The sequence below is a fragment of the Rhinatrema bivittatum genome, chromosome 9 (genome assembly GCF_901001135.1).
Source record: "Rhinatrema bivittatum chromosome 9, aRhiBiv1.1, whole genome shotgun sequence".
NCBI lineage: Eukaryota > Metazoa > Chordata > Amphibia > Gymnophiona > Rhinatrematidae > Rhinatrema > Rhinatrema bivittatum.
The window spans coordinates 169,577,839-169,592,387 of NC_042623.1; the positions used below are offsets into that span (position 1 = coordinate 169,577,839).

General features: G+C 41.3%; 1 protein-coding gene across 8 annotated transcripts in view; it reads left to right on the top strand.

The window, feature by feature from the left end:
- Positions 1-14,549, top strand: part of ING5 (inhibitor of growth family member 5) — a 68,010-nt gene that overhangs the window by 4,036 nt on the left and 49,425 nt on the right. For 2 of the 8 annotated variants that reach the window (XM_029616429.1, XM_029616431.1), the window contains exon 2: positions 830-905. The exons of 4 other annotated variants lie outside the window; for them this stretch is intronic. In XM_029616429.1, coding sequence (XP_029472289.1) covers positions 854-905 — 52 coding nt within the window. In that variant the 5' untranslated portion in view covers positions 830-853. The remainder of the gene's footprint in view (positions 1-829; positions 906-14,549) is intronic. 2 more of the 8 variants (XM_029616427.1, XM_029616428.1) reach the window with 1 other exon arrangement.

The window sequence follows — 14,549 nt, forward strand, 5'->3', positions numbered from 1 at the left end:
AGTCTTTGCACATGGCTGTTGACTGGACTGCGGGCAGCCTCCCACCCTGTTGGGGAGTATCTTTGGTACATTTATTTATTTAGGTGTGTTTATATACAGACGTTCCAAGATAAGATCACAATGGTTTATAAAGTCAGCATTTAGCATCTGAGTCAACATTCATATTCTTGGTCGATACAACAGTGAATACATATTCTAGGTCATATTCATACATAAGCTAGTTTCTTACAGTAGTAAATACCTATTCTAGGTCAACACATCAGCATAAAGAGTAAGTTAACTAAGGTGCTATGAAGGAGGATTGTAACCTATAGTTTTCATTTCATTATCCTACATGCCATACTCGGTTTGTCTTGTTACACTTTACATCACACAATACTTTTGCTCAATTTACTAATTATCTAAAGTTCTGACAGTGATGTTATCAGCATATTGATATTTTACGTTAAGATTATATGCATTTCTAAAGAGCCATGTTTTCAGTTCTCGTTTGAAATTCTTTCATTCTGTTATCAGATGTATTTATTTATTTGTATGTTTTTATATACCGAAGTTTAGCTAGAGGCCTTCACTCCGGTTTACATTTGAAACAACGTATTACATGTGTAGAAACCATTGGTGAAACAGAATAGTAAACTGGTATACCTATGAGTTACATATAACGATATAACTGAGATAACAACATAACATGAAAAAAAAAAAATATATATATATATGGGGTGTTAATTGTGGTGTGGGAGATTATCCGATTCCCGTCTTTGAAGGCTTGTCTGAAGAGCCAGGTTTTGAGTTCTTTTTTAAATGTTTTCGTGTTATTTTGTAATCTTAGGTGTTCCAGAGGTGAGGGCCTGCGATGGAGATGGCTCTGTTTCTTACAGTGGTATGTTTGGCTGTTGAAATTGATGGTATGTCAAATTGTAATTTGTTTGTTGTTTTCGTATTGCGTTGGGAGACGTGTTTCTGGATGATGTTATTTAGGCCTGTGTTTTCATTATTGTGTATTGAACTTTGTATAACAGTAAGAGTTTTATATTCGATTCTCTTTTCTACAGGTAACCAGTGTAGACTTTTTAGCACAGGAGTGATGAGGTCAGATCTTTTGTGACCAGTGAGGATTCTGACTGATGCGTTGTGTAGCAGTTGGAGTGGTCGAATGGTAGATTTGGGTAGGCCTATCAGTAGTGAGTTGCAATAGTCGAAGCTGGTGAATATGAGTGATTGAAGAATGGTTCTGAAGTCAGGTTGGTACAGTAGGGGTTTTAGGTGTTTGAGGATTAGTAACTTGTGGAAGCCTTCTTTGATTTTCAATGTGATGTGTTTTTTGAAGTTAAGCTCTGGGTCTAACCACAATCCAAGATCTTTCACGTTGTCCTTTAATTTGATATGTGAGTTGTCAATTTGTATGGTGTGATTCATGTTAATTCTGGAGTATTTTTTTCCAGTAGTATACACTCAGTTTTGTCCATGTTAGGACATAGTTTCATGTGGTTTAGCATATTTCTTATGTGGCTGACGTTTTCATTGCGTTTTCGATTGTATTAGTTACGGGTATGATTAATTAGATGTCGTCGGCGTATATGTAGTAAGTTATGCCGAGACTTGTGAGAAGGTTGCAGAGGGGCAGTAGGTATATATTGAACAAGGTGGCTGATTAGTGCAGATCTTTGAGGTAGGTACTCCAGTTTCAAGGGGTATGGCTTCAGAGTAGTGGTTGTTGATGTTTACTTTGAAGTGTCTATTTTTAAGGGAGGATGTGAACCAGTCAAGAGTTTTGCCGGATAGACCAATGTCTGCTAGTCTGGAGATTAGGATTTTGTGGCCTACTGTGTCAGATGCGGCAGAGAGGTCGAGGAGGTTGAGTATGACTTTTTGGCGGTTGTCGAAATCTCTTATTATTGTGTTTGACAAGTTGAGTAGTAAGGTTTCTGTGCTACGATTTTTTTCTGAAACCGTGTTGGGCAGGGTGCAAGATGATGTTGGTTTCGAGGTGATCATTGAGCTGTTTAAGTGCTGCTTTCTCAGTAAGTTTGGCGAGGAGAGGTAAGTTTGAAATTGGGCGGTAGCTGTTGAGATCGTCTGGACTGAGGTGCTTTTTTTTAATTATGGGTTTAATTGTTGCAACTTTCAATTTATCAGGAAGTTCACCTTCCTCGAGATTTATGATTGCAGTGATGGGTGGGGCAATGATATTTGCTATTTCCTTGAGGGCACAAATCTGTATTGACTCTGGAAGAGAGTTCCATAACTTGGGGTTTTTTGTGGAAAACATTTTGTCTCTTATTTGCGTTTAGGTATGTGCTCCATGTTGGCATCTTCAGAAGTCCTTTGTTTTGCAGTCTTAAGGCTCTCAGTGGTGTGTATGTTTGGTTGAAGGGTCACTCTATTAAGCATGGGTTAATGTTGTTGGTGATATTAAAAATTAGTCAATACTTCTAGAATTAATTCTGGATTTTACAGGAAGCCAGTGCAGCACTATCAGCAAGGGGGTGATGTGGTCAAATTTCCTTGTCCCTAGTAACAGTCTGGCTGAGGCATTTTATAGTATTTGTAGTGGTTTTATAAGTCCTGCAGGTAGGCCTATTAATAGGGAGTTGCAGTAATCTATGTTTGAAAATATTAGTGTTTATGAAACAGTGTGGAAGTCCTGTATTGTTAATAAAGGTTTCAGGATATGTAATATTCCAAGTTTGGAGTATCCTGTTTTAATTTGCTTATGCTTTTTTCCTTGACAATTCCCATCAATCTGTATTCCAAGGTCTTGTACTTGATCTGAGAGTGTAATGTTAGTTTTCCCAGGTCTAGGGTTGGTGGTTTTATTATCGTGGAATTTCTTCTTAACCATACAATTTCAGTGGGGGGGTTTTTTTTTGGTTGTGTTTTTTTTTGTGTTTAGTGTTAGCTTCAGCTGAGTTAGTCTTTGTTGTATTGCCTTCATGTATGTTGCCAGTCAAAGTAGTTTTTTTTTTTCAATTGATTTGTCGAGTGGGATGTAGAATTTTATGTTGTCTGCATAAAAGAAGACTTTGATTCCAAGTTCTGCTAGTAAAGTATATAGTGGCAGCATATAAATTTTGAATAGTATAGCCGAGAGTGCTGACCCCTGGAAGACACCTGTATCGATTGGGAAGGTGTCAGATATGTGATTGTTCAGCTTGACGTGGAATGATCTATCTACTAGGAAGGCGAGAACTATTTGATAACATTTCCGTCTAATCCAATTTTTCTCAACTGATGGCATGGTATGGTCTACAGTGTCAAAGGCTGCTATTGACACTGTAGACCATACCAGCATATAGGATTCTTCATTGTCAAGCCCCTGTAGTACAAGTCGGTTAAGGAATTGAGAAGGGTTTCTGCAGAACAATCTTTTCTGAATTTGAATTAAGAACATAAGAAATTTGCCATGCTGGGTCAGAACAAGGGTCCATAAAACCCAGCATCCTGTTTCCAACAGAGGCCAACCCAGGCCACAAGAACCTGGCAATTACCCAAACACTAAGAAGATCCCATGCTACTGATGCAATTAATAGCAGTGGCTGTTCCCTAAGTAAATTTGATTAATTGCCATTAATGGACTTTTCCTCCAAGAACGTATCCAAATCTTTTTTAAACCCAGCTACACTAACTGCACTAACCACATCCTCTGGCAACAAATTCTAGAGCTTTATTGTGCGTTGAGTGAAAAAGAATTTTCTCCGATTAGTCTTAAATGTGCTACGTGCTAACTTCATGGAGTGCCCCCTAGTCCTTCTTCTATTATTCGAAAGTGTAAATAACCGAGTCACATCTACTCGTTCAAGACCTCTCATGATATTAAATCATATCCCCCCTCAGCCATCTCTTCTCCAAGCTGAACAGCCCTAACTTCTTTAGCTTTTCCTCATAGGGGAGCTGTTTTATACCCTTTATCATTTTGGTTGCCCTTCTCTGTACCTTCTCCATCGCAATTATATCTTTTTTGAGATGCGGCGACCAGAATTGTACACAGTATTCCTGGTGCGGTCTCACCATGGAACGATATAGAGGCATTATGACATTTTTCCGTTTTATTCACCATTCCCTTTCTAATAATTCCCAACATTCTGTTTGCTTTTTTGACTGCTGCAGCACACTGAGCTGACAATTTTAAAGTATTATCCACTATGATGCCTAGATCTTTTTCCTGGGTGGTAGCTCCTAATATGGAACCTAACAGCGTGTAACTACAGCAAGGGTTATTTTTCCCTATATGTAACACCTTGCACTTGTCCACATTAAATTTCATCTGCCATTTGGATGCCCAATCTTCCAGTCTTGCAGGGTCCTCCTGTAATGTATCACAATCCGCTTGTGATTTAACTACTCTGAATAATTTTGTATCATCCACAAATTTGATAACCTCACTCATCGTATTCCTTTCCAGATCTCACACACACACACATATATATATATATATATATATATATATATATATATATATATATATATATATATATATATATATATATGTGGGACTTTGTCAAACGCCTTCTGAAAATCCAAATATACTACATCTACCGGTTCACCTTTATCCACATGTTTATTAACCTTTTCAAAAAAATGAAGCAGGTTTGTTAGGCAAGACTTCCCTTGGGTAAATCCATGTTGACTGTGTTCCAGTGAACCATGTCTTTCTATATGCTCTACAATTTTGATCTTGAGAATAGTTTCCACTATTTTCCCGGCACTGAAGTCAGGTTAAGATATCGTATATTTTTGTCTTCTAGGTAGCTTTCTAATTGTGATAACATTGCTTTATCTAGGATTTTAGCGATGAAAGGCAGGTTGAATATTGGTTGGTAATTGTCCCAATCAACAATTTTGTCAGATTTATTTTGTAGGATGGGTTTAATCACGGGTTTTTTTTGCCATGTTTGGGACCTGTCCTTCTGATAGTGAATGGTTGATTGTTGGTGTGATTATGCTGTGTACTGTTTTCAGGGATCTAGTGGGTGATTAGCAAGCTTAATTTTTGTGATAACATTGCTTAATTTCAAGTTTATATACTGTGTTGAATATGTTCCATTTTGCTTGTCCGTGTTTTCCTTCATGTTCTTTTGTTGGTAAGCAGGCAGAGAGTTGTGTTTTTAATAGAGATGTGCTTTGGGTCAGAATTTCATGTCTGGCTTTGTTTCGGGGTTCACCCCCTGGTGGGAATTTCTTTTTTCCTGCAGTTCGGGGTTTTTATTTTTTCGGGAGCGCACTAACCCGAAAATCAATTTTTTTTCTGAAATTTTGGAAAAAAATCATCGTTTTTCGGTTATCCCGAACCATTCCGAATTAGGCAATTCCATTGAAATACTTTAAAAAGACACTAATTAGACACATTCCTACTCACTTAGCAACCTAAAGCTTATCTAGGAATTAAACAAATTTGAGATGAAGGCAGCAGTCTAGCAGCAAGTCTTTTTCATCGAGTGTCACATGTTTGATTTTTTACCCACCGGTGAGAAGTTGTACGTGTGCATCCAATGCAAAGAGTTCCGATCTCTGGAGGTTAGAGTGGCAGACCTGGAGGAGCTGAGGCAGACAGAAGTATAGAGATGAGACCTTCAGGGACATAGTAGCCAAGTCCCAACTTCAGATTGGCAGCCCTGGTGCTGCCTTGGAGGAAGGAGGTTTCATGATCGGAGAACATCAATCTGGTGCAGCAGGAAAGGATCCTGTAGCAAGGACGTGCTCTCCAGGTGGTGCATTATTCTTTTGCACCGAGGATGTGTCTCCAAGGGCTACTGCCCAGGAGGGAAAGGTTAGGTCGGCCGTCATAGTTGGTGATTCAATTATTAGGAAAGTAGAGAGCCAGGTAGCTGGTGGGCATGAGGATCACCTGGTAATATGCCTACCTGATGCGAAGGTGGCGGACCTCACATGTCACCTAGATAGGATTTTAGACCGTGCTGAGCAGGAGCTGGCAGCTGTGGTACATGTTGGCACCAACAACATTGGAAAATGTGGGAGGGGGGTTCTGGAAGCCAAATTTAGGCTCTTGGGTAGAAAGCTTAAATCTAGAACTTCTACAGTAGCATTCTCTGACATGCTCCCTGTTCCATGCGCAGGTCCCCAGAGGCAGGCAGAGCTCCGGAGTCTCAATGCGTGGATGAGATGATGGTGCAAGGAAAAGGGATTCAGTTATGTAAGGAACTGGGTAACCTTTTGGGGAGAGGGGAGTCCTTTCTGAAGGCATGGGCTCCACCTTAACTAGAGTGGGAACCAGACTGCTGGCGGTAACCTTTAAAAAGGGGAGAGAGCAGCTTTTAAACTAGAACAAAGGGGAAAGCCGACAGTGGCTCAGCAGCGCATGGTTCAGAGGGAGCTATCTTCAAACATAGAAACATAGAAATGACGGCAGAAGAAGACCAAACAGCCCATCCAGTCTGCCCAATAAGCTTTGCACTTTTTTTTTCTCATACTTCTGTTAGTATTGGCTCTTAGTAACCTTTTGGTTCTATTCCCCTTCCACCCCCACCATTAATGTAGAAAACAGTGTGGAACTGCATCTAAATGAATATCTAGCTTAGTTAGGGGTAGAAACCGCCGCAATAAGCAAGCTACACCCATGCTTTTGTTTACTCAGACTATGTAATTCAGTCCTTGTTGGTTGTTGTCTGGATATAGATCCACTTATCTTCATTCCCCCTGCCGTTGAAGCAGAGAGCTTTGCTGGATATGTATTAAAAGTGAAGTATCAGGCTTATTTGGTTTGGGGTAGTAACCGCCGTAACAAGCAAGCTACTCCCCACTTTTTTGTGAATGCAAATCCTTTTTTCCACTTTTCCTCTTGCCGTTGAAGCTTAGACCATTGTTGGAGTCACATTAACTGTGTGAATGTTTACTGAATAAGGGTATCTCCAGGCATAGCCATCGTTCCCGTGAGCCACCCACTCTTCATTCACGTCCTCTAGACTTTATGGATCCACAGTGTTTATCCCACGCCCCTTTGACGTCCTTCACAGTTCTGGTCTTCACCACTTCCCCTGGAAGGGCATTCCAGGCATCCACCACCCTCTCCGTGAAGACATACTTCCTGACATTGGTTCTGAGTCTTCCTCCCTGGAGTTTCAAATCGTGACCCCTGGTTCTGCTGATTTTTTTCCGACTGAAAAGGTTTGTCGTAGTCTTTGGATCATTAAAACCTTTCAAGTATCTGAAAGCCTGTATCATATCACCTCTGCTCCTCCTTTCCTCCAGGGTGTACATATTTAGATTCTTCAATCTCTCCTCATAAGTCATTCGATGAAGACCCTCCACCTTTCTGGTTGCCCTTCTCTGGACCGCCTCCATCTTGTCTCTGTCTCTTTGGAGATATGGTCTCCAGAACTGAACACAGTGCTCCAGGTGAGGCCTCACCAAGGACCTGTACAAGGGGATAATCACTTCCCTTTTCTTACTCTATATTCCTCTCTATGCAGCCCAGCATTCTTCTGGCTTTAGCTATCGCCTTGTCACATTGTTTCGCCGACTTCAGATCATTAGACACCATCGCCCCAAGGTCTCTTTCCTGCTCCATGCACATCAGCCTTTCTCCCCCCATCATATACAGTTCATTCGGATTTCCACTCCCCATATGCATGACTCTGCACTTCTTGGCATTGAATCTCAGCTGCCATATCTTCGACCACTCTTCCAGCTTCCTTAAATCCCATCTCATTCTCTCCACTCCTTCCGGCGTGTCCACTCTGTTGCAGATCTTTGTGTCGTCCGCAAAAAGACAAACCTTACCTTCTATCCCGTCTGCAATGTCGCTCACAAAGATATTGAACAGGACCGGTCCCAACACCGATCCTTGCGGTACACCGCTTAAAACCGCTCTCTCTTCAGAGAGAGTTCCATTTACCATCACACATTGTCTTCTGTCCTTCAACCAGTTTGTAATCCAGGCCACTACCTCGGCACTCACTCCTAAGCTTCTTATTTTATTCACCAGTCTTCTGTGTGGGACCATATCAAAAGCTTTGCTGAAGTCCAAGTAGATGACATCGAGTGCTCTTCCTTGATCCAATTCCTTGGTTACCCAGTCAAAAAAGTCAATCAGATTTGTCTGACAGGACCTTCCCCTGGTGAATCCATGCTGCCTGTGGTCCAGCAATTGTCCAGACTGTAGATATTTCACTATTCTCTCTTTCAACAGCGACTCCATTACTTTTCCCACCACCGAAGTGAGGCTAACTTCGATGGTGGGAAAAGTAATGGAGTCGCTGTTGAAAGGTTACTAAGGATGTATTAGAATTGGGGCATCTCAACAGTGAGGTTCAATAATAAGAAAAGTAGTCCAAGTGCATGTAACTAAAAACTCACCTGAGCTAAAAAATTCTAATTTACTCCTATCAATTAAAAAGCAGAATGAAAAAAACAAACTTTGAAATGTTGGTATACTAATACCAGCAGTCTAAGAAATAAGATGGGAGAATTTAAAATGTATAGCAGTAAATGAGGACACAGACTTAATTGGCATCTCAGAGACATGGTGGAAGGAGGATAACCAATGGGACAGTGCCATACCGGAGTACAAATTATACCGCAATGACAGAGAGGAGCATCCAGGAGGCGGTGTGGTGCTTTATGTCCAGGATGGCACAGAATCCAATAGGATAAACATCCTGCATGAAACTAAATGCTCAATTTAATCTTTATGGGTAGAAATCCCTTGTGTGCTGGGGAAGAGTATAGTGATAGGTTTATACTATCATCCACCTGGCCAAGATGGTGAGACAGACAGTGAAATGCTAAGAGAAATTAGGGAAGCTAACCAAATTGGTAGTGCAGTAATAATGGGAGATTTCAATTACTCCAATATTGACTGGGTAAATGTATCATCGGGACATGCTAGAGAGAATTCCTGGATGGAATAAATGACAGTTTTATGGAGCAATTGATTCAAGAACAGACAAGAGAGGGAGCAATTTTAGATCTAATTCTCAGTGGAGCACAGGATTTGGTATGAGGTAAAGGTGGTGGGGCCGCTTGGCAATAGTGATCATAATATGATCAAATTTGAATTAATGACTGGAAGGGGGACAGTAAGCAAATCCACGGCTCTAATGCTAAACGTTCAAAAGGGAAACTTTGATAAAATGAGAAAAATAGTTAGAAAAAAACTGAAAGGAGCAGCTACAAAGGTAAAAAGTATGCAAGAGGCGAAGACATTTTGTTAAAAAAAAATACCATCCTAGAAGTACAGTCCAGATGTATATGCAGGTTAGACGCCAAAGTTGTCCAAATTTGAGCTTTATTTGAATGGAGACAAATATAGATTTATGCCCGACTCAGGCCAAGTTTCACCCCACCCGGGGCTGCCTCAGGGGCTAAAATCAATAAATCAATAAAAAATGTGAACAAAACTGGACATACATTAATAATTAAAAATTCTTTAAAGCAAACATATTACACTGATTTTTTTTTTACTTGTATGTTAAGTATACTGGTATTTGAGATTACTATTTTTCCCGACTATTTCAGATTACATGATCAACAGAGAATTTTTTTGATGCACTCTTTTAGTACACATATTGTACAGTTATAAGCAGGTAAAAAATTCATGTTATTTGTCTATTTATGATTTTCGTTTCAGTGATGTTTATCATTTTGTGTCTCCATGTGGTACCTGTTTTATATATTCATGTGTTTTTAATTATTTATGTTTACAATTTTTAATTATTAATGTATGTCCAGTTTTGTTCACATTTTTTATTTATTTATTGATTTTAGCCCCTGAGGCAGCCCCGGGTTGGGCAAAACTCGGCCTGAGTCTGGCATAAATCTATATTTGTCTCCATTCAAATAAAGCTCAAATTTGGACAACTTTGGCGTCTAACTTGCATATCTGCCCAATACGGCCCTTTTAGATAGCCTACCCTCCTACTTTTTTGGTCAGTCCAGATGTATTCCACACCTTAAGAAAGGTGGAAGGAAGGCAGAACAATTACGAGCATGGTTAAAAAGTGAGGTGAAAGAGGCTATTTTAGCCAACAGATCTTCATTCAAAAATTGGAAGAAGGATCCAATAGAAGAAAATAGGATAAAGCATAAGCATTGGCAAGTTAAATGTAAGATATTGATAAGACAGGCTAAGAGAGAATTTGAAAAGTTGGCCGTAGAGGCAAAATCTCACAGGAGAAACTTTTTAAAATATATCCGAAGCAGAAAGCCTGTGAGGGAGTCAGTCGGACAGTTAGATGATCGAGGGGTTAAGGGCAATTAGAGAAGATAAGGCCATCACGGAAAAATTAAACGATTTATTTGCTTTGTTGTTTATTGAAGAGGATGTTGGGGAGATACCGTTCCAGAGAAGGTTTTCATGGGTAGTAATTCAGATGAACTGAACCAAATCACTGTGAACCTAGAAGATGTGGTAGGCCTGATTGATAAACTGAAGAGTAGTAAATCACCTGGACCGAATGGTATACACCCTAGAGTTTGAGTTCCTTCAGAAAATGAAATTACAGACCTATTAGTAAAAAATTTGTAATCTATCATTAAAATCATCCATTGTACCTGAAGACTGGAGGATAGCTAATGTAACCCCAATATTTAAAAAGGGCTCCAGGGGCAATCCAGGAAACAGACCGGTTAGCCTGTCTTCAGTGCCAGGAAAAATAGTGGTAAGTGTTCTAAATATCAAAATCACAGAACATATAGAAAGACATGGTTTAATGGAACAAAGTTAGCATGGCTTTACCCAAGGCAAGTCCTGCCTCACAAATCTGCTTCACATTTTTGAAGGACTTAATAAACATGTGGATAAAGGTGAACCGGTAGATGTAGTGTACTCGGATTTTCAGAAGGCATTTGACAAAAGTTCCTCATGAGGCTTCTAGGAAAAGTAAAAAGTCATGGGATAGGTGGCGATGTCCTTTCGTGGATTACAAACTGGCTAAAAGACAGGAAACAGAGAGTAGGATTAAATGGACTATTTTCTTAGAAGGGAGTGGGCAGTGGAGTGCCTCAGGGATCTGTATTGGGACACTTACTTTTCAATCTACTAGATAAATGAAGCTTGACAGACGTCCCGCAAATGCGCAGTAGAGAGCAGCTCTACCGCGCATGCACGGGCGAGCACGTCGGTCAGAGCTTGCCTGTAACAAAAATCACGCTGGGAGGAGCAGTAGCGGCGGCGGCGAGCACGAGGGAGGGAGGGACCTCCCCCGGAGATCTTCCGTCTGCGCCATCCGAAGGGGTTGTGAATGAGCTGAGAGAGTGAGGTGAGAGGGACGGAGGGAGATGAGGACCGAAAAACAACATTTTTTTTAATGTAGCCCGTTGTTACGGCTTAACGGCTAATATATTTATAAATGATCTGGAAAGAAATAAGATGAGTGAGGTAATCAAATTTGCAGTTGATACAAAATTGTTCAGAATAGTTAAATCACAATCAGATTGTGATAAATTGCAGAAAGTCCTTGTGAGACTGGAAAATTGGGCATCCAAATGGCAGATGAAATTTAATGTAGATAAGTGCAAGGTGATGCATATAGGGAAAAATAACCCATGTTATAGTTACACAATGTTAGGTTCCATATTAGGTGCTACCACCCAAGAAAGAGATCTAGGCGTCATAGTGGATAACACATTGAAATCGTCTGTTCAGTGTGCTGCGGCAGTCAAAAAAGCAAACAGAATGTTGGGAATGGTGAATAAAACAAAATGTCATAATGCCTCTGTATCACTCCATGGTGAGACCGCACCTTGAATACTGTGTACAATTCTGGTCGCCGCATCTCAAAAAAGATATAATTGCGATGGAGAAGGTACAAACAAGGGCGACCAAAATAATAAGGGGAATGGAACAGCTCCCCTATGAGGAAAGGCTGAAGAGGTTAGGGCTGTTCAGCTTGGAGAAGAGACGGCTGAGGGGGGATATGATAGAGGTCTTTAAGATCATGAGAGGTCTAGAATGGGTAGATGTGAATCAGTTATTTACTCTTTCAGATAATAGAAAGACTAGGGGGCATTCCATAAAGTTAGCATGTGGCACATTTAAAACTAATCAGAGAAAGTTCTTTTTTACTCAACGCACAATTAAACTCTGGAATTTGTTGCCAGAGGATGTGGTTAGTGCAGTTAGTATAGCTGTGTTTAAAAAAGATTGGATAAGTTCTTGGAGGAGAAGTCCATTACCTGTTATTAATTAAGTTGACTTAGAAAATAGCCACTGCTATTACTAGGAACAGTAACATGAAATGGACTTAGTTTTTTGGTACTTGCCAGGTTCTTATGGCCTGGCTTGGCCACTGTTGGAAACAGGATGCTGGGCTTGATGGACCCTTGTCCTGACCCAGTATGGCATTTTCTTATGTTCAGTCTTTATCCTCTCTCCCCCCTTCACATACATAGGCGTTCTGTCTCTCATAAACATGCAGGCACTCTGTCTCACGCACATATGCAGGCTCTTTCTCTCATACACATGCAGGTTCTCCCTCTCTCGTGCACATACACAGGCTTATTTCATAAACACACCTTAAGCCTCCTCTTTTCTGCTGGGCCTTGGCCACGCATGTGCTGCTCCTTATTTATTGTTGGAGGGGAGGGGAGAGGCGATTAATGCTTCTGGTGGCCCTGCAACCACCAGATACATCTTTCTTCCAGCCCTGTAGGCTTTTCATTGAGCCACAGCAGATTGCGCTCAGTTGCGGCCCTGCCAAGACCTTCTTCGAGCTGCGTCAGGATGCACTCAGTTGTGGCCCTGCCGAGATCTTCTGCAGCAGCCCCTCTCAGCAACAGCTGTTGTGATCGTGCATCATAGCTGATGTAGGCTGATCTAAGAATTCCCATGCTTGGTCAGACCAAGATCCATAGACCCCAATGGCCAATCCATAAAATAGATGTAATTTCTGGTTTTCATTACCATGTATAGCAATAACTTTCTTTAGTTTATTTGGCTGATAATTTTGTTACGAATTATTCCTCTAGGCACTCGTCCCAACCTCATTTAGACTCTCCCTGTGCTAGTTGCTTTGATCAAGTCTTCTGGTAATAGATTTCACAGCTTGACAGTGCACTTGAGTGAAAAAGTACTTTCTGTGATGTGATTTGAATCTGCTGGTTGTTAGTTTCATGGAGTGTCCCCTTGACCGTATTATTTGAAAGGGTAAATAACCGTCCTTTATCTGTTCCATCCCACTCATGATTTTATAAACTTCTATTGTGCCCCATATTATATGTATCCCTCCTGCCATGTCCTCATCAAGCAGGGGATATGCTGCGCAGCCCAGATACCACCAGCCCTGTGGTTCATTTAGAACCTGAGGAAAGGCCTAACTTTAATAGGCACACTAAGAAAATTTACTGCTTTCCAGCTGCACTGAATCTCGTTGTGTAGAGAAGAACCCTCTGCTTCTTGAACCAGCCCCACCCCTTCCAGACAGTACAGGGAAGGTAGGAGTAAGCTGGGAGCAGGCACAGCAGAGTAAAGAAGAGCTACTCTGTTCCTAATTCAGCCTCTCCCCTCCTGTAATTCAGGGATGTGTGTGAGGGGGGGGGGAGCCTGGAGCAGCTAGAGCAAAAGGGGATAATTTTGGGGAGGTTAATGATATGGTTAAGCGATGTTTGGATTCTTGGGTACTGTGGCAGATGACCACGCCCACGGGCAGGGGCCCTGTGGGGAGCCACAGTACTGGGACAGACTCAGGATGCACAAATCTTTTATTGTACAACTTGATGAATACCACCAGAGGTGGCAGTAGTGAGGTAGTCTCACCCCATTGGTATAAGGGGATTCCGGTGTAGGTTTCCCAGCAAGGCAGTACTGTGGATGAGAGAGACTGAGAGTTAGATTACTCACTAGTGACTAGATGGTAGCTGTAGGTATGCGATTCCACCAGGCTGAAGTAGATGGTACTGGCACCAAGGCAGGGAGAGTAGGCCCTTGAGCGAGTACCTGATCCCTGTAAGGCACCTGAAACAAAGCAGAGGGCCCCTGAGGACTGGGTACCCAGGTTAGTCAGTACCCTGAAGGGCAAGAGAGCTTCCAGTGGCAGCAAGGAAGTGGCAGAGTAGCATTGACCGGCTGAGACCAATAGTTGCTAACTCAACTAGCTAGCAAGTAAGGGCAGGCTAAATACCCGGATGTCGTGTCGTCACTTGAGGGGAACGCCCCCCGAGGTTCCTCCTGTAATGTATCACAATCCGCTTGTGATTTAACTACTCTGAATAATTTTGTATCATCCACAAATTTGATAACCTCACTCATCGTATTCCTTTCCAGATCATTGATATATATATTGAAAAGCACCGGTCCAAGTACAGATCCCTGAGGCACTCCACTGTTTACCCTTTTCCACTGAGAAAATTGAACATTTAGTCCTACTCTCTGTTTCTTGTCTTTTAACCAGTTTGTAATCCACGAAAGGACATCGCCTCCTATCCCATGACATTTTAGTTTTCGTAGAAGCCTCTCATGAGGGACTTTGTCAAACGCCTTCTGAAAATCCAAATACACTACATCTACCGGTTCACCTTTATCCACATGTTTATTAACCCCTTCAAAAAAAATGAAGCAGGTTTGTTAGGCAAGACTTCCCTTGGGTAAAACCATG